Source organism: Macrobrachium nipponense, chromosome 40, assembly GCF_015104395.2.
Source record: "Macrobrachium nipponense isolate FS-2020 chromosome 40, ASM1510439v2, whole genome shotgun sequence".
Lineage (NCBI taxonomy): Eukaryota > Metazoa > Arthropoda > Malacostraca > Decapoda > Palaemonidae > Macrobrachium > Macrobrachium nipponense.
In genome coordinates, this window is record NC_061101.1 from 31046578 (window position 1) to 31070209 (window position 23632).

Genomic DNA, 23632 nt, shown 5'->3' on the forward strand with positions numbered 1-23632 from the left:
AGGAGCGGGCCTCCAACCTGGCGCAAATGCGCCAGAGGCGAACAAATCGGACAGATATAAGAGTGTCCGATGTGGACATTGCCAGACAGCCTAGAGACTCTTCCAAGCTCGAAGCTCCAGCAAGTGTGGAGGAGCCAAGCCAGGCGCGAGGCGCCAGCCAGGCTCTAGGAGCCAGCCAGGCTCTAGGAGCCAGCCAGGCTCTAGGAGCCAGCCAGGCTCTAGGAGCCAACCAGGCTCTAGGAGCCAGCCAGGCTCTAGGAGCCAGCCAGGCTCTAGGAGCCAGCCAGGCTCTAGGAGCCAGCCAGGCTCTAGAAGCCAGCCAGGCGCCATCCAGGTGCCAGGCTCCTTCAAGGCTAGGCTCCAGTCAGGATTGAGGATCCATCCAGACGCAAGGCTCCTTCCAGTAAAGAGCAACCTAAAGCTCTGTCATGTAAGAGGGATCTAGGTCCCCATTGATATGATACAGGTAACGGCCTCTGCCATGTAAGTGGGTCAGCCCCCATTGGCACGATCCGAGAAGGCTCTGTCGTGTAAGCGGGCTAGCCCCCATTGACATGATCCAGAAGGGTTTGTCAGTCATAGGTCCCTACCTCGCTGAAACTCTTGAGGCATGCAGACTCATAGACAGTAATCATGAAGTCTTCTGCCAGGCTCCAGGTGCCTTCCAGGCGCAAGGCACCAGCCAGACGCAAGGCTCCAGCCAGGCGCGAGGCGCTAGCCAGGAAGGAGGAGCCAATCAGGCGCCAGCCAGGCGCAAGGCGCCATCTAGGCGCGAGGCTCCAGCCAGGCTCTAGGCGCCATTCAGGCGCAGGGCGCAAGGCTCCAGCCAGGCGCGAGGCGCTAGACAGGCGCTAGGCGCCTGCCAGGCACGAAGCCGCGAGCCAGCTCCGGCTTCACCCAGAAGAGATCTATATCAAAGAACGCCCTGGCCTTCTTTGAGACATTGTGATCTCCTAAGCACTTGATAAGTGCATTGATGATTCCTTCAAACAGCTGAGAATTAAAAGTGCATGAAGTGCGAGCTTTTCCGAATTCTTGTTCTTTCCCTAACAATATGTCATAAGGACATATTAGCTGTCACATACGGAGATGCAACTCTGTGTTGACTTCCCATTATCCGAAGGATGTCAAGATAACCTTCGAGGGATCCTTCTCTCTTGGTTGATACGTGTCTGCGGATACATTGCTGGGATAGGGAGCAGATACTGATCCTTAACTAGTGAGTTAAATTTTATTTAACGTCGTGTTTTTTCTTTGGGTTGTTTGAAAGGAGTTTGTAGATAACTCTTTTCAACTTAAGCACTAACCCTCGTATTAGGATCAGGTGATCGGGATCGGTGTTGTGCTCCTTAATTATGCCACTAGGCATAGGCATATTGTCATGTAAGAGGCTCTGTCGAGTAAATGGATAAGACCCCATCGACAGACCCTACAAAGAACGCTTAGCCATAGGGTCACCCATCCCTCGCTGAGAGGCCTCTTGAGGAGAAGCAGATTCCGAGGCATTAGCCATGGAGTCTTCCGCCTGATCAAGTAGGAACCAAGGTTTTATTTATTTATTACCTACAACGTATGTTGTTTACCTGTCTATTCAGTAAATAGTTGTCTCTTTCCCACCACCAAGGGTGTCAATCAGCTAAGTATATATCTGCTGGGTAAGTTCCATGTACAAAAATGATATTGTTAAGATACAATAAAGTTTTGTACATACTTACCTGGCAGATATATACGATTGATGGCCCACCCAACCTCCCCTCAGGAGACAGGTGGAAGAGAAAATCTGGTTCTAGAAAGGTAATCGTTTCCTATTCCTGCCACCCAGCGGCAGGGGCGGTAGATCACCTGACCTACCTGCAGCGTGTGCCGCGAAATTCGAATTTCTGTCGGGGACGACGGAGTCTATAGCTAAGTATATATCTGCCAGGTAAGTATGTACAAAACTTTATTGTATCTTAACAATATCATTTTTCTGTAAAAGAAAACTATTGTGCTGCTTTGCCTGGCTGCCCGCGAAATCTTAAAAACTACTGAGGCTAGAGGGCTACAAATTGGTGGTTTGTTGATCATCAAAGATACCAAATTGCAGCCGTCTAGCCTCAGTAATTTTTATTTTATTTAACTTAGCCATAATTGTTCTTCTGGCAATGATATAGGATAGGCCACCACCAGGCTGTGTTTAAAATTTCATGGGCCGTGGCTCATACAGCATTATACTGTGACCACCGCAAGATAGATCTATTTTCAGTGGCCTTTAATATTATGCGCTGTAGCAGCTGTACAGAAAACTCAATTGTGTCAAAGAAACTTTAGTGCATTTTTACTTGCTATACTTGATATTCGTGCCTTTCATTAGGTAATGTTATGTTGGAACATTTGTGTAGGCATATTCCAGTACTTTTGATTAAGAACCACTGTGTTTAGGTAGCAAATTTCAAAATATTCTAATTTAAATGCCTTTTTTTTTAGGGATGCACTTCAGCCAGGCTGTGGCAATAATACAACATCAAGTTGGTACCATTCGGGGTACAAGTCCTCTACAGCGACACCGGTAAGTATGTTTTGATTAAACCATGTCAGATGTTTATAAAACATAATTTCAATACCATTCAACTTACCTGTCAGATATATACATAGCTATCGACTCCGTCGTCCCCGACAGAAATTCGAATTTCGCGGCACACGGCTACAGGTAGGTCAGGTGATCTACCGGCCTGCCGCTGGGTGGCAGGACTAGGAACCATCCCCGTTTTCTAATCAGATTCTCTCTGTCGCTGGGAAGGTAAACATATGTTTACTTTCCCTCCTGATTTGATTTTCGTGTTTCATCGCCATCGATCTTCTGGGCCGACTTTTACAGGGAAGTACTGGATCGGTGGTTTGGCATACGTTTTTAATAACTTTTTAATAACTTTTAATGAATTAACTTCGAAGTTTTCAAAGAATAGAGGATGTGTAACTACCGAAGTTTTTCGGTAGACAATTACATAGTTTGCAAGAAAGGGAAATATAAATATTTATTCATTGATAAAGTGTAATAAATGTTAGAATTTGATTGAGGAAAATAAGGTAACTTCCTATTTGAGGAAGTCAGAAAAACATAGAACTAGATATGCTTTCTTTAGAAGCTTTAATAGCCCTCGTTCTGACAAGCAGTTAGAATATTAACAGTACTAGTAGTGTTGTTTCCTCATCACCTTCTTTCTTCACAGAAACTACAAATTCATTTGCAATTTGAAGATAAAGGAATGTAGCTCAAGATACGAGCTATTATAAGGTAAGAAGTGATTATAGTGTTCCCCATTGCAATAGAGGGTGCGTCTGATCGGCTCTGTCTCGCTCCCAGGCCCTAACCTCTTCCAAGCTCACAAGGCCCAGAGGAGAAGGAAAAAAAGAAGGAATGTCGAAAGCCTTACGGAGGTTATGGAGAATCCCCACCGATCAGGCGTCCCCTCGGCAGGTTCTGTAGAACGTCCCAGACTGCCAGGGATAGCCATTGGAAAGGCATCCTAATTCAATGTGTTCCCCTTATTATTATCGTCTTGACGAATAAGGAGAAGAAACATTCAACGGCGTAGATTAAATGAAGATGCAAGATAATCTCGTCTGGCTATCGGAACCTCAGAAGAGACGGAGAAAGGAAGACATCATTCGATAACAGTTGCGGTAGAGGCATTGCCCTATCCGGGTTCGTCCCCCCGTACGGTTGGACGGGGGGGGGGGGGGACTCTATCCCATGGGGGTTTGAAATAGTTATTTCAATAAATTCCTCATCGGTACATGTATATGAAAATATATCTATTCTGAGAAGAACGAATTAGATATTAAAGAATATTTGTTGATCGAATGAATTATATGGATCTCGTTTAGTGAGTACACATATATATATAACTTTTAAGCTTCTAGCTCCTTGGGCATGAAGCTCCGGTAACGAGGCTCAATGCACCTAAAGCGTCTGAAACAAGGCGCAAAGCGCCTGAAACGAGGCGCAAAGCACCTGAAGGGCCTGAATATAGGCGCAAAGCGCCTGAAGCACTATGAACCAGGATCTTCATCGGAAATGGAAGTCCTTCTCATTCAGAAGAAAGGGAGGGCTATGTCGAAAATGGAAGTATTGTCGAATTCTAAGCAAGAACAATGTACAGAGATCAGAACCTTCCGCACACAGAACCTTCCGCACAAGCGGAACCTTCCAGAAGGCGGAAGATTCCAGCTTCGAATAACCTTCCAGACGTACAGAACTTTCCAGGCGAGGATCGCCTTTCAGATGCTCGGGGCGCCAGGAGTATTCGGAACGGGATACTCCTGCCAAGCACCAGGAGTATTCCGACGAGCACGATACTCCTCCCAGGCGCCAGGAGTATTCGGAACGTGATACTCCTACCAGGCGCCAGGAGTATTCCGATCGCGATACTCCTCCCAGGCGCCAGGGGTATTCGGAGCGCGATACTCCTGCCAGGCGCCAGGAGTATTCCGAGGACGAGGAGTATTCCGATCGCGATACTCCTCCCAGGCGCCAGGAGTATTCTAGGCAAGATACTCCTGCTTAGCGCCAGGCACTTTCTCCTACAAGAAGAGCCTGACAACCGCCAAGAGTCCTCCAGGCGAGAGGTGAAAGACATTCGAGGCTTCTCCTGATAGGGACGGGAGTTGTCGCACAGGCGGCCGTTGCCCTTGTCAGGATCGTCTTAATGCAATAAAGGCAAGAGCAAGTTCGGCTTTTTCCAGGCAGGGACTCAAGATGTAGCACAGGCTGCCGTAGCCCTTGTCAGGTTAGAGTCGGTACTACTAAAAGCCCTTCACCTTTCGAAAGGAAGCGCTCTCCTCCGGTTGCTCAATCTTGTCCCAACTTGAGGAATGGAAGATAGAGCAGAATTGTGAGAATTAGTTCAGTATTAGTAAGAGGATATTAAAATCATCCTCCTTCTTAAAAAATAATGCAACCAACCATTTACAGAAAGAGGGGCAATCGTTTGGAAATTGAACAAGATTCGTACGAGCTCTCATTCGTTGATTAGAGGCTCTTCCAGATAAGAAAGGCGTAAAATACGGACTTATCTCCAAGATAATAAAAGCTGGAGAGATTCTCTTCGATCCTCGGTTGTCATTTGCGATCTCTTTCGACTAATACTCATTCGGGATTATTGACGAAATGAACGAAGAGAGTAAGATTTCCATTCTTTCTCTGCATGTCGGAAAGGAAAGAGTGTCGTAGAAGGCTTGCTGTATACGACTACTGAATGACAAGTCATATACGCATACCATAGTTGCCTTTCTGGTTCGCTACGGAATTATCTATATCCTTACAGGATTTTCCTAGTAAGGATTTCGCTTAAAAGGTTTGTTACGACAATACCTACTCAGCTTCGGTATTTAACAAAGGTTGTTTGGCTTAAATTTGCTTTATTGAGAGTTTTCTTAGACTCGAGAATAATTTTATTATATCCATTCATTGAAGGGAGTAACTGGCAACTCAGAATGAACTGCAGCCCAGGCAGTGAACGAGACGGACTGTATTGTGGGGCCAATCTAGTACCATCCGGTTCTCGGTCGTGAACGGTTGGTTACATCTTTCTCTCCTAAGGGATCGAATGCTTCACCGTATATTCCCCATACAATCAGGGACTCAACCACGAATTGAGGGGATTTTTTAGGCAAACATGAATAACATCGTATTCGTTTTGCTAAGGATATCTCTCTGCCTCGGCGAGGAAAGAATGTAGTAGGAAATTCACCTTAAGATAACGATACGGTTAAGCCTTATGCACACACCGTGGTTAATTACAGCGTTCCTACTATCCTTACAAGAGTTTCCTAGATGAATGCTGTTTACCACAATGTGACGGGATTATAAAGGATTTTAATTCGGCAGAGCACGATTTAACATTTATTGGAAAGAGTTGTCAGACCCTGCGGAAAGTATTCACAGATCTCTTCGCAAAGCAGAAGATGAACGAGCTTCTTATAGATTGCTTCCTTTTCCTCGAAACAAGAGAGGTAGCAAGATACGCCATCTTTAATTTAAATAGGGGAATAAACTTTGTTTTTTTTTTTTTTTTTTTTAGTCTTTTTTTTCCCCTAGTTATATATATTCTTAACACATATTAAAATAAACATGGGCGTCAAAGGAAGAAGATGAATGCATCATTTTGGCAATAAAAGGTTGGATTCACAGAGGTTCACGTTCTTCTTTCAGCATGTGTCGGAAGGTTTTTTCTAAGAGAGTAGAGATTTGATCGGAATCTATTATAAATATTGGACCTGAAAAACCTATTCACTCTGAGTCTGTCTGCGTGCAGACTGACCAGAAGTAAATATGAATGAGAGGATTTTTCAAGGGAAACTTGATAATTCCTTTAAATATATTAAAGACATAGAGTTGCTGCAGATCGTGCTAGATAGAAAGGGGAAACTGTCCTCTTCCGATACCTCTGTGAACCACATAATGGTTTTCTTCCCTTTCAGAGGGAAGAATCACCTTGGTAATTTATGCTATCAATGAACACAGTGAAAAGATATACTCTGTCTAGACAAAGAATATTAGAGATAGTAGAGAATTAAGATCTTCGGATCTTATACAATACCTCTATACGTTAAGAGTAAGAGATCTTATACTAGAATGGGATCCTAATTTGGGCTCAGATTCCGTGTTCCGACAAGATGGAACTGCTCCTAATCAAATGTTTCTCTTGGTCCTAAACGATCAAAAGGACAAGTGAAATTTTGGGCTTTAGAATCTGAATCAAATTCTATGTGAAGACTCGGCAATGGGTTCTGGCCAGCATAGTATGTTTGGCAAGAGAACTAAAGCCTTTTATTCCTGGATCAACGCTTTCAGATAGAGGTTTCGTTGTCCGGGTAATGTAGTGACATTGTCATCTACAGAAGAAGACAAGGTTTAAACGTTTACTGACAGAGTCTTTGGAACGCGAGGAGGGCTCAAACTACTTCCCAAAAGGTTCAGAGAGATACATTCAAGAGCTAGAAATCAGGAGTCTACCAATTTCAGCTCAGAATCTCTTTAAAATTCCAAGCTCCTTCCCTTCCTTCGGCCAAGGATAGAGAAGCTTCTGCAACGAGAAAACTCATCAACATGTAGGAGGAGAACTCGTTAGCAACGGAAGTATGCAATAAGGATCCTCCTCGGAGGAAGACTTGTCTCTCGGACTTTTGAGATTTCCTATTGTCTACTGGATGGAGCTGACTAAATTTTGATGAATGTGCAGGAGCAATTAGCGTCTTTGGTAGGAGTACTTTCTAAAGAGCCTACTCGTAAAAAGGATGACAGGCTTCCGATTAAGAGATCCAAATACCGATCTCCTGTCGGGCGCGACGAACCCTACAGGGGAGTTGTCGCACAAGCGGCCATCTCTGGGGGGAGCGATGCGTTAGGCAGGCGAGACGTGGGAAAGGAAGTAACTCCTGCCAAGCGTCTGGCGCCAACTAGGAGCCAGGCGCCAAGTAGGCGCAAAGAGCCTGACTTTACTGTAGATCGTTCTAGGCCAAGATCTTCATCCAAGCAACAAGAGCCAACTGGAGAAGAGAGAACTCCTGATAGGAGTATAGCGCCCGCTAAGCGCAATATACTTGCCATTCGAAAGGCGCATTCCATGAGCGATACTCCTACCAAGCCACAGGAGTATTCGGAACTAGATGCGCCTTTCATAGGTCAGGAGTATTCGGAAAAGAGATACTCCTGCCAGGCGCCTTGAGTTACTCTGACCTCGATACTCCTCCCAGGAGCCAGGAGTATTCTAGACTTTTTAACTCCTACCAGGCGCCAGGAGTATTCGAAGCGCGATGTCCTACCAGCGCAGGAGTATTCTGAGCTTAATACTCCTAACCAGCGGCCAGGCGCCAGAGTATCGTCCAGGCGCCAGGAGTATCGAACCCGCGAGACTCCTGCCAAGCACCAGGAGTATTCCGATGAGAGACTACTCTCCCAGGCGCCAGGAGTATTCGGAACGTGATACCCGACCAGGCGCGAAAAGGAGTATTCCGATCACGATACTCCTCCTAGGAAGCGATACTTCTGCCAGGCGCCAGGAGTATTCGAGCACGATACTCCTCCCAGGCGCAGGAGTATTCGAGAGCGATACTCCTCCCAGGCGCAGGAGTATTCCGAGGACGAGGAGTATTCCGATCGCGATACTCCTTTCCTCCAGGCGTCAGGAGTATTCGGAGCGCGATACTCCTGCCAGGCGCCAGGAGTATTCTGAGCTTTAATACTCCTAACAGGCGCCAGGGTATTGGAGCGAGATGCGCCTTCCAGATGTCTGGCAGGAGTATTCCGAAGAGTTTTACGACTGTCATCGGCGCCAGGAGTATTGGAGCGAAGAATGCGCCTTTTCCAACCGGCAGGAAAAAGTATTCGAAGAGGTTTTCCGACTGTCGGCCAGGCCAAGGGTATTCTAAACAAAAGGTATACTCCGCGCGCCAGCCAGGCGCAAGGCCATGGCGCAAGCCAGGCGCAAGCCAGGCGCTAGGCTTCATCCAGATGAGATCCAGTTCAAAGAAAGTCCTAGTCTTCTTTGAAACAATGGTGATCTCTAAAGCACTTCATAAGTGACTTGATGATACCTTCAAACAGCTGAGAATTTAAAAAGCTCATGAAGTGCGAGCTTTTGCAAATTCTTGTTCTTTTCGTAACAATATGTCAGGAAGACATATTAGCTTTAACATATGAGAGATGCAACTATGTGTTGACTGCTCATTACACGAAGGGACTTCAAAGTTAACCTACGAGAGATTCTTCTCTCTTGGTTTATACGTATCAGCGGATACGTTGCTGGGATAAGGAGCCGACACTGATCCTTTAATAATGGAGTTGAATTTATTTTTAACTCAATGACTTTTTTTTTGGAGGTTTGAAAGGAGTTTTGGGGGATAACCTCTCTTTCAATTTAGCGCGAACCCTCATGTTAGAAACAGGTGATCGGGATCGGTGTTGCGCTCCTTAGTTATGCCAATAGGCATAGGCATGTTGTCATATAAGCGGATTAGCACCCATTGACAAATGCCAAGTAGGCTCGACCGAGTAAGTGGATAAGACCCCATCGGTAGACCCACAAGAACTCTTGGCCACAGATCACTATCTTGCTAAGGCTCTTGAGACGAAGCAGACTCCTATGCAATAGCTAGGAAGTCAACCCTTCGTCTAGAAACACAGAGGAACCAAGGTCTATAAATACCTACAACATATGTTGTTTACCTGTCTAGTCAGTAGTTATGCTGTCTCTTGCCCTCCACCAAAGGGTGTCAATCGCTATGTATATATCTGACAGGTAAGTTGAATGTATGAAAATGATATTGTTATGATACAATAAAGGTTTCATACATACTTACCTGGCAGATATATCACAATTGAAGACCCACCCAGCCTCCCCGCAGGAGACAGGTGGAGAGAGAATCTGATTAGAAAACGGGGATGGTTCCTAGTCCTGCCACCCAGCGGCAGGCCGGTAGATCACCTGACCTACCTGTAGCGTGTGCCGCGAAATTCGAATTTCTGTCGGGGACGACGGAGTCGATAGCTATGTATATACTGCCAGGTAAGTATGTATGAAACGTTTATTGTATCATAACAATATCATTTTTTCTCCTTGATATTTTTACATGAAGTATTGTGCAAAATTTGTTACTAAAGTCAAATTCAGTTGTAATCAAAATTTTTACTTTTTTAATTAAATCTTACACTTGATATTGTCAAAGCAGTAACAAATGCATTGAATGTGATTTTTAGGCATTTACTGTATAGTCTTAACAGTAACAACTTGACTCCTTATGCAGTAACAGTGGATTGGCATGTACCAAAAATCTTTAAACTGAGGTTTGTGGTTCTTATAGACTAAACGTGGGAAGAGATTACTTGACAGGTGTTATTAATCATAAAGGACTTATTCTTTAAGTTCAGCCAGACAGCTGTGCAATTAGTAGAATATGTGTACTACTCATAAAAAAGACACAGAAAAGTCTTATGGTGGAGGGAGAGGAGATAATTGGCAAACAAGTTGGCTGTTATTTAACTTAATTGCAGAGGAAAGCAAACAGTAAAACATTGTGAATGTGGAGACAGTGTTCCAGAGATAAATATATTAAGACTAATATGAAGCTTTAATAACTGAAATGATGAAAAGTATTTGTAGCATCTGAATAGTATAATAAAAAAAATAAATAGTCGCGGATACCAATTTAAACATTTTCATTAAGTTTGAGGTAATGTGAATATATAATTTTTTTTTACCCATCTGTAATTTCATAAAGAATTATTCCTGTTTTTTCTAGATTTTTTATTATTGTAGAACTATAAGGAAAGTTTCCCCATTCATATTTTAGAAGACATCTACTTGTTAATAAAATTTTCCTGCTAGTGAACTGCTACAATAAAATTATCCATTAGTAAATTGCTATAAATTATCCATTGAAAACCTGCTACAATAAGTTATGTGTAAAACACGTTACCCCTCTATGCAGTCAGTCAGTCAGTCAGTCAAGTTCTGAGACCTATGGAATGCAAAGGACCCCAGTGAAATCTTGCCATAATATCAACAGATGGCAGGAGCTGGTTGAATAAAATGGTGTTTCTGGGCTCTCCAGATGTTTCCTACGCATGAGTGAATCTAGGGTGGGGATAATACAAGCAGTCCCCGGCTTACGACGAGGGTTCCGTTCTTGAGACACGTCGTAAGCCGGAAAATAGTAAAAAAATTCGGAGAAAACCTTACTTTTCATGCTTTGGGTGTATTAAAAACTGTGTAAACTGCATTTTTATTGCATGTTTCATCAAAAAAACCTTCAAATATTGATTATTTTGCATTTTTGGAGTCATATTTCTTCCATCAGGTCGGCGTCGTAAGCAATGTAACCTTGAAGATGCGCTGTAAACCTGGAAATAATTTATGACGAATAGAATTGAAAAGCTTTGTAACCTCAGAACGTCGTAAGCCAGGGACTGTCTGTAAAGTAAAACAAGTGATTATGAAACGGTGCGACTATAGAATGCGAAAATTCGTAGCTTATCTACATTTGGAAAATCATAGCAAATAGGTTTCCTAGAGGGTATACTAATGTCTAGAGTAAAAATACTTTAACCCGTAGGAGCCGATAAAAAAAAAATTGCAGCACCCCAGACCAGGCAAACTTTTTTCTCGGCCAATTTAAGAAAAAAAAAAACTATCAATGGAAAGAGGAAGATATGCTAATGCACATGGTGTAAGAAAAAAAGATCTAAAAAATTCTCCCTTCCTTCCATGAGAAGCTGAAAGTGACTAGTATTTGTAACCCCTTGTGGGGCTTAGTTTATAAGAGTTGAAAATTTTACCAAGTTATACTACTAGTTTTTATATTGTAAAATTATAATTACAGCTCACACACTTTAAAACAGATAAGAACTAAAATCAGTAACAAATTCAGAGTCTATTTGTTGTAAAATATTTATGAGACATACTTGTTTTTTAATGCTATATCTTCTTTTTTCATGCCAATATTTCTTCTTTTTTCATGTTTTTTCTATTATTTCTTTGCGCTTTTGCTTGCAAAATTATAATTATAGCTGACATGCTATCATCAAAGATAAGAGCTATAACCAACAGCAATCCCTGGTTGTATTTATGAGCAAATAAAATAAAAAGACGTCGTGGAAGAAAGAGGAGCTTGACATTCCCCCTTGAAGTCCAGAACAGAACTAACCTCATGAGATGCCCATTTGGCTAGAAGGACCTGAGAGTCCAGTTGCCAAGACATTTATACCCCATTGAAGTAATGGAAACTGCTTGATCTAGCCAGAACGTATGGTGTGTAATATTGATGCTCGCCACGAGTGAATCCATCCACCACTCAAAACCTATTATTGCTGCTGTAATGGCTTCGTTGGACCACTACACACACGGGGTCTTCAGAACCATAAATAACTATAATACACACCATAGATTAAGGTGTTCTAAAGACAGCAGTCCACTAAGGTGGAAGCAGTCCAAACAAATGCAGCAAAGAATAACTTGAGGGGGATAGCAAAACAATGTAAAAAGCAAAAAATATTATAATTCAATAAAATGACAGAAGTTATTACTAGACCACTTCAGACACATAGAACTACAAAAATCGCTTACACAAAAGCATACACAAATGAATTAGGCATCACATACAGTCTCTGAAGGAGGAAAGGGGCCAAGAGAGAAATAGAAAATGACAAAAGAAAGGAGTAATCTCAATTTTACAATCTAATAGATGAATAATGAAATGTGATTAAGGTCTCCTCCAGATATCACTCCCTTAATGACTGATACCAGCAAATCTTGATAGAATACACCTTACCACCGCCAAGTGAGGTCCCTCTGGCTAGTACTGCACCAGAGGCAATAATAAGTATAATGCTGATATGGAAGTACTTCAGGTGCCAAGTGAGGTCCATCTAGCTAGTACTGCACCAGAGGTAATAATAGGTATAATGCAAATACAGAAGAATTTCCAGCTGAAGATATACATATATTCAAAGACGTGCTGTAAATCCATATAATGTGAGGGAAGAAGCAGGTTCACAAGTAAAGGTGCAGAGTCCAACTAACTGCAACTTGGAATTCAGGTCCCAAGTCAACTCGGCACAGCCAATAAACATGGAGAGGAGAAACGGGGAGGATTGTCAACCAGACTAATCAAAAATACCACTGGAGTGAGGAGACCCCCACTAACAAGAAGGCAAACTAACAATAAACTTACAGCCTTCAGAAATGAATTAGGGACTTAAAGGTAACCTAAGTAAGCTAACATTATAAAAGTTCTAAGGCTTACTTACGCTATTGATGGTATCCGAACATTAAGGGTTAAAGATAATGTAGAATAAAATGCTTAGTTCATTGATGAGGAGACTGAAGAAATTAGTTGCATAGTAGAAGTTGAAATTGCAGGATAAAGGCGCCAGTAGGAAGAATAAAAGAAATTTTATTGGAATAACATAGAAGACCTACATTAGTCAGAAATTGAGAGAGGTTCACAAGGCGGAAGAGATGTAGAGGATTTGTTTGCACATTATCCTGTAAAGGGGAAAATTGGCAAGTTAGTGCCTTATGGTCATAATCAATAATATAATGATGTATGGTATGAAGATGCTTTTTCTAGAAGAACAGGATGTGTAGCTTGTAAATATTACAATTCCATATCAAAAGTGATTCTGGTGTCTCATCAGTAAAAAATTCTGATGTCTCAGTAAGAGATATTAGGGAAATTTTTACACAAAGGCATAAGTATAAAATTGTTTATCTACTGTACAGCATGTGGTAGAATCATGTTAACATTTGGTACTCTTATTTGCAGTTGTGTGGCATCATGAATTTCTTAGGGATAATTTGTTCTGAAATTATTCATAGCAGTGTTCACGTAAGTGAAATTCCATTAAACACACTTATATCTACTTTTGATTTTATTTATATATACTACTATATATTTTTTGGCATTTTACCAAGCATTGGGCAGCTAAGGCCATTCAGTGCCGAAACAGAAATTGACAGTACAAGGTTACAAAGATGTAACAGGAGGAAGACCTTGCAGTTACAGTATAAAACAATTGTTAGGAGAGGGTGGATAGTAAGATTTAAGAAAGAATATGAACAGAGGCACAGTAAAAGGAATGAAAGTAGTTGCATTTAGGGGCCGAAGGGATGCTGCAAAGAACCTTAAGTACTAATGCCTTCATTGCACTGAATGAGGTGCACTGATGGCACTACCCCCCTTTGGGGTTTGTCTTCTTGCAGATGTAAATGAGAAAGTTGTAAGTATGTACTACTTCAATAACCAAAGATTGGTAATATTAATAGCGCTGCTTGCTTAGATTTGTTATTTCTAACATTTTTCTTTGTTTATTGTTGCAGACCTCGCTGGAGACTGATCTCATCCTCAATTTATCTCAAGATGGTATTCAGTTATATTTTGATCCAGTGTGTCAGCGGTTGAAGGTGATTGAAGTTTATAACATGAAGGCTGTAAAATTGAAGTACTGGTATGTGCTATTTGTGTTATGTATGCAAATTTTTTAAAGTATACTGTAGTATTAGTTTGGAATATTTTGTAATATATTTGGTATTGATTTGAGTTTACATAAATGTATTTGAGAGAATTGTTGCAAAACTAATTTGTTTCTGTAGAAATGCAAATAATTAAACTATATTGGAGTATCCTTCAGCGCAAACTCAAGACAGTTGTTGAACATGTTAACTAGGTAGTTAACTTGGGAAATATCGAAGAAGGGTTTTAACAATGGCAGCTGTGGTAGAGCTCTACTACTCTGAACTGTTTACTACTTGGTTGTTAGCCAGAGATGGCATATCTTAGGCTCTAAACCCTCTCTTGGGCCCAGTTCAGCATCTGGTGTTTTGCTGGAGATGATTTACCACCTAAGGAGGAAGTCTCCTATCTATATAAAAGGCAATGGTTTGTATTCCCAAAAGAAAAAATAAATTTCTAAGTCAATTTGTATTTTGTCTGAGGATATAAACCATAGCTTTTTTTTTTATCAGTCTGCTCACCTCAGCCACCTTGCTTTTTGCCCAAAGCCAAAGGAAAAAGTGCTTGGTGATGGCAGGTGAGTCAGAAGTATTCTCCACTTACCCCCCCATAACCACTAGTTAATTACCTCATTAACAAGTCCAAATACCATCTCCAGCTCACAACAATGTTACTCCCTTATAAAATGCTCTGGTTTGCATGCCTGGAAAAAATAAAATTATTTTAAAAATCTGTCACGTTCATTGCTCATAATCTTTACTTCCAGTGGAATGCCTTTCAACTCGCCGGAAGTTATTCCGAGCATTGAGCAGATTGACCATTCATTTGGAGCCACTCACCCTGGTATTTATGACTGGGAGAGACAGATTCTTGCAATCAACTTCCCAGGCCTCTCATTTTTCTTTTCAGTTGACCAGAAATACCAGGTAAGTTAACATGAGAATGTTAATTTTTTTTCTGATTATATGCTTGTCAAGAAGCATTGTGTGATTGGTTATTGTTTAGGCTCTGAATTCATGATTTTCTCTTGAATTGTGTTTTAGTGTTATGTCAGAACCTTTATTGATTGCCTTTTTGGTGAGATTTTTTAATCATAATCATTCATTTTAGCCATAATTTGTATACATTATTGGATATTATGACATCAATGGTGCAGAATGTAAGAATTGTCCCCCCCCCCCTGTTGATTTTAGACCTATGTTCTTTCATGGCAGCTGTATGAATTATCCAAGCAGTATGCAAGTAACAGTGTAATTTACTACATGTTGTTTCTCTATGCTAAATTCAAACCTTTACTGTACAAGGTAATCTGGCCAATTTTGCTGTTATGCAGTTGCGATAAATGTCTTGTTTTTACAGTGTTATTTTATGTTTTTCATTTATTTTTTTACACAATCACCTCTTAATAGTGAAGTCTGGTCATATCTGCAGTTTTGTTTTAAATTGAATACCCTGAAACCCTTTGCATAATAAAAGAGATGGAATGTTAGTACAGAGATAGTGATCTTAACTTTGAGCTTGAAAAGAAAATTTTTGTATCAATCTTTTCTAGTGACCTGGAGGATATTGATCTTGTGTCGGTAAGGTTTAGGGAATTGCAGGTCTTTGGAATCCATTTATTTTCTTTGTGTTTTAAATGTTTATAAGGACAATTTTGAAATTTAGATGTGATGAAAGGTTAAACCATCATAAGTATTGTTGCTTAATGTTTCCTGTAAACATTCAGGAAGAAACGTTTGAAGTACAAAGCTGTACTCATGAAATATTATAGGGTTAGCTTTTTAATATAGGAAAACTACCTTAGAAATTATTTATTGTGGGAATTAAATGGCTGACTTGCATAGTTATCTTTCTTTCAAAAAGACACTGCAGTATTTTGAGTGCCTTACAACCATCCCTTCAGACTCTCTGCAGAAGGATATTAGGGGCTAAGATTATGATACATGTTCACCACTGATTTCCCAACAATGGATAGTATGGCACCTCTTCTAACCCATGGCAAAATTATGGAAGCTCACTTACAAATTCCATGGCTATTAAATCAGTTAGCCAGGTAACCAAGGTTGCCACTGATTGTTGACCACATGACTAAAACCATTTAATTGTATTTAAAGCAAGTGGACAGTAATTTAGTGTTTTTATTATAAAAAAAATATACATTCACACAGAAATATAAATAATAAATTACATAACTTGTCCCATTTTCATCAGTTTAAACCTGAAAAGAACATGTCCACTATCTGGCCAGATCCTTTCCTCCACTCTGCATTGACACTCAATCCATTTTGCCCTCTCTCTGGGATCAATTGAGTGCAGGGATGCAAGAAGGGGCAAAGTTCCTTACAATTAATAGGCTTGTGAGAAAATTTATTTTTTAGTAATAGCAGCAACCTTTTAATCATAGATGCCTGAATGTTTAAATAGGAGGGAGAGCTAAAACGAATATCCCTAAAAGCGGAGGACTCTAGGTCTAGGAGACAGAAGTGTTTCAAGCGAGGTCCTGTCTGAGTTTTGGCATGTAGAAGGTGGTTGGAAGATGATGTATAGTCATGTGCTTGGTCAGTAAAAACAGTGGTTTTCACTGAACAGAGCAAATAGGATCCACTAACCAAAGTATTCACTTGCAATACGGGGGTGATGGGCCTGGTTTCATATAGAAGGTACCAGAGAAAGTGTAAACTTAGAGGATTGAGTAGAAGTAATACCTCTTGCACCATCCTTTTGTGTAATTTGTCCCTTAGCAACTAGTAGGCCCAGTGAGAAGACATCTGGAAAAGTTTTTTTATTTCTGAAGTAAGAACATCCAGTAACTGAGGAGGAAAAAGGTCAACTTAGTATATAAGAATCCCAGGAGTCAGCACTAAAGATTTATAACCAAACCTCTTAATTACTATATTTTATCTAAGTCCTTCTATTATTCCCAAGTTTTAGTTTTCAAGTTCTGAGATAACACTGGTTTACTGTAGTGCCTTGAAGGTTATTTCTGTGTTGACAGTGAATGCACTACATTAGTCTCTGTTGAGCAAGTCAGAGATGTTATTAAATTGCTATTATATGGCCTCTGATAGTCCCCCATAATCAGTAGTGTAAGCAAGGCTTTCGAGCAAGGGTGTCAGAAATTGGGTTTTATATACTATGTACCCAGTGACTACAGCTAATTGTATCTAGCATCATTCATTCAGGTTTAAGATACTGGAAACCCCCAAAGTAACCTGTGGTTGCTATTTTGTTTGTTTGTTGTTTAAAGGAATCAACAGAATGTACACTTGACACCAATTATCTGAAAGTGATGAATCTATTACTAGCTTTTATTGTAGATACCAAATCAGCCATGGCCACTTACTATTTGTATACAGGTATTAGGAATGGAATATAAAATCAAGGCCAAAGGCCAAATGCTGGTACCTATGAGGTCATTCAGTGCTGATAGGGAAATAGAGAGTAAAAAGGTTTTAAAGGTGTAACTGGAGGAAAACCTCATGGTTGCACTATGAAACAACCAAGTTTGGAGATGACAGATAGTAAGGTGGAAGAAAAACATTAACAGGTATATATATACTGAATGTATTGCAAGTGGTTGAAGCTAGGGGCCAAAGGGACTCTGCAAAGAATGCATACAGTGCACCACATGAAATGTACTCATGGCATGACCCCCTACGGGGCTATTTTGATATTCCAGTACTATAATGGGGATTTTGTAATTTTTCCCATCATACTCAAGCAAATAAGATAGTAATATTTAGTAACATTATTAAGTTTTTCAAACCAAAGAATTTGAAAACATAGTTCACAAAGCAGCTAATATAGAGTGGACATCTGGAGCTCTTAAATACATCATGATAACAATCAGCTAGAGCTAAAAATGTTAGTTGTCTATTTATGTGAATATGTATGGGCATTTTTCTTTTAGTCTTTAATTGAACTACCCAACTGTAACATAGTACAGTAACAAAACATATTTGCGTAGTGCTATTATAACAATTTTATTTTTGCTTATCAGCCGTGCCTAAACAAAGGGTTAGGCTCCCTGCAGTTCCCCAGTGGAGCGTCGCCAATAGTGTCAAAGATGCTTATATATAATGGTAGCAACCCTAATGACACCAGAGCACCACCTCTTCCTTCATCATGTATTCACAGTCTTGTGCATTTGGAGTCTTTGTTGGTACTTAGAGATATGGGCAGAACAAAAGGCTTAAGACTGAATCTGTTTACTGATGATGGTAAGTATGATTTTGACAAACAAAGTCTTTTCTGTTGCAAACATAATGCACTCTACTTTGAAGTATGTCATTCAATAGGTGTAGGTTTTGCAAGATGAGTCTGTTCATTGACTTTATTGAATTTTTTTTTTTTTTCAATAAGTTTTAGTTATTTTATGAAAAGGCCTTCTGTCTTGGGGTGAATTTGGAATTTTTTTTATTCTTTAATACGTGGTCATTATAAAGTGTTCTGATCATGATTAAAGGAGTTTTTCTTGCTCAGATTAGTTCATTTGAAATAATTTCCATTTTTTTTGCAGAATTCTAAGAAAAGAAAGATTTTAATTGTAGTTTAACCTCACCTTTTGGTCTTTTTTCTGTATAGGGAGATCTCGGCATCATGAATCAAGACAAACTTTTACTCAGACTATTTATTTTGGAGCATCATGTCAGGAAGTAGCAGTTGCATTAGGAGCCCCTTCTCGGATATTCTACAAGTCAGAAGATAAAATGAAAATCCACAACGCACATGCAAGAAAAGCTACCACGCGATCTGACTTTTTCTTCAATTATTTTACCCTTGGATTGGTAAGCTTATCGTGTAGATTCTATTTTGTTATTAAATGAAACTTTTTATTGTAAGGTAAAATATCAGCAAATTGATGGGTAGTTATTAACCTAAACAAAACTGAGAAAAGGTGGTTCTATTCCAAATAAATTATATCTGAATTGGACAGATAAAACTTGCATTTATTATCTGAAATGTATTGATATTCATTGTAATTGTGTGGGTGGTAAACTGAAGCTGCTTTTCATCCTAACCTAGGTTTGACCCCTGCTGGGAAGGAATGTGTGTCTATTTCATTTACAAAGCCATTTTCAGGTTTTTTTTTTTTTTTGGAGAACTTAGCCTAAACATTGAGAGATAGAGAGAGTATTGAATGTTAGCCGTTGTAGTAATATAGATATGGTAAATGTGACCAGTAGATTCCACATATTTGTCCTAATTTGTAAGATATATCTGAATTTGATAGATTTAATATGCATTTATGAGCTGAAATATTGTATGTGGAATGAGTTTTCCATTGTAAAGTCTTCAGAGATAAGTTTCTTGAAAATTTCATTTCACTAACCTGTTGTATTAGAATAAGTGTTGGATAAAGAGGGAGATCACACTGTGGTGGTGGTGGTGTGGTGTTTTTTTTTTTTTTTTTTTTTTTAAGTTACCTGAATCACAGACAAGTTGAGAGGATGATAGTATAGTGCCATCCCATCCCAAGAAAGCCTATGGTCTAGAAATGAAATTAATTTGGAAATCAGTCTTCAAGTTCCAGGCTGGTTGAGTAACATTTTGAAGGACTGGAAAATGGAGATGAGTTCTTCAGAGGGCCAGGATGGAAAAAAAATTATTACATACTCCAGAAAAGAATTGATCCAAAGACTGAATATTTGCCTATAATAAATGGGAGCAGGAGGGATAATATCCATTTAAACATGCCTCTTCTTCTGTCAAACTGAATTACCTGACATGGAAACATTCTGTTGAACCCTGCCCCTGTTGCTGGGTCCATTCGTGATGGATTGATGAAGTCTTGGTTATCAGCGGGGTGTTGATAAGCATAAGCCGCCATTAACCGAAACTCGGGGATTATGGCACTTATGGCGCCAAGTTTCGGTTAATGGCGCCTCTGTTAGTTGTATTATGGTGCCATAACTCTATTATCAGCACCTTATGGCGCCATAAATTGCAGATTTTATGGGGCTAGACAAGCGCCATCCCGGATCGCTATTAACCTGGTCTGCCGATAATCGGCAACTGCCTGTAGTCAGGATCACTATGTGAGAACTAGCATGTGCACATTATATATATTTAACATAATTAAAAATTCTAACTCCATAAATTGGCCTAATATATAAGCCTACTGGAGCGAAGGATTAGATATTTTTACATGACTAGGAACCAATTGGTTACTTAGCAACGGGACCTACAGCTTATTGTGGGATCCGAACCACACCGAGAAATGAATTTCTATCACCAGGAATAAATTCCTGTGATTCCTTGTTGGCAGAGCACAGAATTGAACCCGGACCCTAAGATATCTGTAGTTGAGCACATTACCGACTCCTCCAATGAGGAACTGCAGGAGATAGTATATCTTTTGCTAATAATGATAAATATATTCCTGATATAATACTCTTAAGTGTATGCTCAACCACGTTGGCTTTAGATCTTCCCAGTTAACATCAAGACATGAATTAATTAAATTAGTTCATTTTACAGTTTCATACTAGCTTTAAAATTATTACTCTGATACCCATAGTAATTCTAGAGCTAATACACTAGGTAGTTCAGGTCTTGATGTTTTTTTATGTGGGAAGGTTCAGAACTAATGCAGGTAAGCATACATCATAACTTGAGCTACGTAGTTCATTTTAAACTAAATCTAAAAGTAATCCATCACATTTCAGGATATCCTCTTTGATGCCAAAACTCAGCGTGCCAAGAAGTTCGTGCTTCATACAAATTTCCCAGGGCATTACAATTTTAATATGTACCACAGATGTGAGTTTGAATTACCTTTGACTGTCCCTCGTCAACCAGAAGACACAACGCAGCTTATAGATCTACCATCTACTATAACAGTGAGAACCTTAATATTCTGTTTTCTTATTAGAATGCTGTTGCATGAAGTATACATAGTCTTATCTAAACACCTCACACTTATGTTTAAATCTAAAAGCTTTCAGGAGAGATACCAAGAAACCATTACACTACATCATAGTCTCTTGTTTAACCTCACTTACTGTATAAGCATCACACCATAACCACTGCCTCCCTTCTTCCACCTAGTTTCCATATTTATTGTGTGTCATATTTGTAATGCTATCGCCTTCGACTTTAATCCAAACTTCATTCAGAGAAGGATGAATTACCAATAGAATCAATTGCAATAAGAGAAAAAGCCCAATTTTTGCATGTTTTTTGTTCTTTACAGATTTTCATACACACTATTTTACACAGTACTGTTCTTAGCATTATGAAACCTGCAGCTATCATCATGTTAGTGACCTTGTGATTTATATTCAATCCACAGATGTGTTTGTGCATCTCTCAGTCCTAGATCTTGTCCAAGTACATTATATACTGATTTTAAGGGCCCCCACATAGTGTACAACTAATTTATTACTTCTGTCTTGTATGTTTACTGTTTTTTGTGTTCCTTATTACACAAATCGAGATTTGTCCCTCACAGAAAGGAGGTCTCGGCCCTCTCCCACACAATTATATAAGCCTCTGCCCCCCCCTCCCCCCCTTTTTTTTTTAAATCATCATCCTTGCTTTTCTTACTGAATATTGTCTTTCTAATTGTATTGTTTAAATGAACAGTGAAATCATATTCTTGAAATTACTAGTGGGTTTTTTTTATTTATGATAGTTTCACCATTGTCATTCCATTCCTTGTTTTTCCTGCAAACATGGAAAATTTCTTTCACTTTTTTTATATCTCCTAATATGAACCATTCTGGGCAAATAAGTTTTGTAAAACTAATTTTTATAGGATTAACTTCTTCCTCTATGTAATTTGGAATGCAGAGTCCTAAAGCTCTCAAAATTAAAGTTACTCTTACACCTTTCTTCACGCTTTCACTGTGGCAAGAAAAAATATGTGTAAGCATATGTATAAGTGCTTTACCTGTATGCCTTGGTTTTGAATCCCTCTGGGTTTAGTTTCATCATCTGACCAAGAGTGTTGATTCACTGTCATTTTAAATTGTGAATGTAAAACTGCATTTATTTATGATAGTTTCATTATGGCTTTACTGTTTCCATTCCATTTATTGTTTTTCCTACTAGGAAAATTTTCACGTTTTACCTCCTCCTGTGAAGCATTCTGGGCAAGCAAGTTTCATTAACTAATTTTTAGTTTTAATATCTTCCTCTTATGTATTTTGGATTGTATAGCCCCAAAGCTCTCAAGATTAAACTTACTCTAACACCTTTCTTCATGGTTTTACTGTGGTATAAGTAAAATAATGTATAAGCATATATATGAGTGCTTTTTCTGTATATACCATAGAGGGTATATACCTAGAGTTGCGATCTCTATACCACTACTACGTAGTTCAGTGGTCTTCCACCAGGGCGGCACTACAAAGCTTCTGGCCGTCTTTAAAGGTCTGGAAACCCGCAAATTTAACTGGGCTTAGTGAGGTAGTGAATACTTTTGTCGTTAATGTTTAATGAGTAAGTGTTTAGCGAATGTTTAGTTTAGGGTTTAGTTAATGTTTTGTGAATGTTTGTGAAAGTTTATTGTGTATGTTTGTGAAAGTTTATTGTGTAAGTAGTATTAAGTGAATGTTTAGTTAGTCTTTAGGGTTTTAGTGAATATTCTGGGAATGTTTAGTGTGTAATTATTCAGTGAGTGTTTAGTGAATGTATTGTGAATGTTAGCATTTAGTGTGTAAGTATCCAGTGAATGTTTATAGTTTAATGAATGTTTAGTGTATAAGTTTTGTGAGTGTTTAGGGTTAAGTGATTGTTTAATGTGTAAGTATTCAGTGAATGTTTAGTGTGTAAGTATTCAGTGAACGTTTGTGTTTAGTGAATGTTAGTGTTTAGTGAATGTTAGTGTTTAGTGAATTTATAGTGTGTAAGTATTTAGTGAATTTTTAGTGAGTGTTTAGGGCGTAGTGAATCCCAGAAGAAGAGAGAGTTGTATTGAGTGGAGACTTAAATGGACATATAGGTACAGACAGAAGAGTGATTTTAAGAATCCATGGAAGACTAGGAATGGGGGAGAGGAACAAAGAAGGTGAAAGCATTATTATAGATTTTGCAGTGGCATTTGATATGACAGTAATTAATACATTCTTCCTGAAGAAAGTTTATGTAGCATATAGAAGTGGTGGAAGAGAGAGTCAAATTGATTTTCAGCTCTGTAGGAAACAACACCTTAATGAGGTAAAGGATTGTAAAGTGATACATGGAGAGAATGTTAGCCAACATATAAGCTGGTGGTTATAGACTTTTCAATCCAAAAAGGGACAGAGGAACAATAACCCTAAGATCAAATGGTGGGAGCTAGAAAAGGCAGAAATTGTGGAGTTGACATCTAGGTTTAAGGAGAAAGTTCTGAGAGAAATAAAGTCGGAAGATGATGTAAATGATTGGTGGGAGTTTTAATAGCAAAGTGGTCCTAAGACGTGGGGAGGAAATTTTAGGCAAAACATCAGGCAAAGGTCCACCAAAAGATAAAGAAAGCTGGTGGTGGAATGAAGTCACACAAGACAAGATCAAGAAAAAGAAAGATACCTAAAAGCACTATGATAACCACAGAACAGAAGAAAACAAGCAAACATCTAAAGAAGCAAATAAAGTTTCAAAACAAGTTGCCAGAGCAAAGGGTGCTGCTTTCAATTATCTGTTTGAGAATGTCGAC

At 39.4% G+C, this 23632-nt stretch overlaps 1 protein-coding gene across 1 annotated transcript in view; it reads left to right on the forward strand.

Annotated features, from left to right (window-relative positions):
• Positions 1–23632, forward strand: part of LOC135212059 (PHAF1 protein CG7083-like) — a 73623-nt gene that overhangs the window by 28894 nt on the left and 21097 nt on the right. Inside the window, 7 exon segments of the mRNA XM_064245399.1 lie at positions 2467–2524; positions 2526–2547; positions 13860–13987; positions 14759–14918; positions 17993–18212; positions 18577–18779; positions 20661–20834. Of these exon segments, the coding sequence (XP_064101469.1) occupies positions 2467–2524; positions 2526–2547; positions 13860–13987; positions 14759–14918; positions 17993–18212; positions 18577–18779; positions 20661–20834 (965 nt within the window).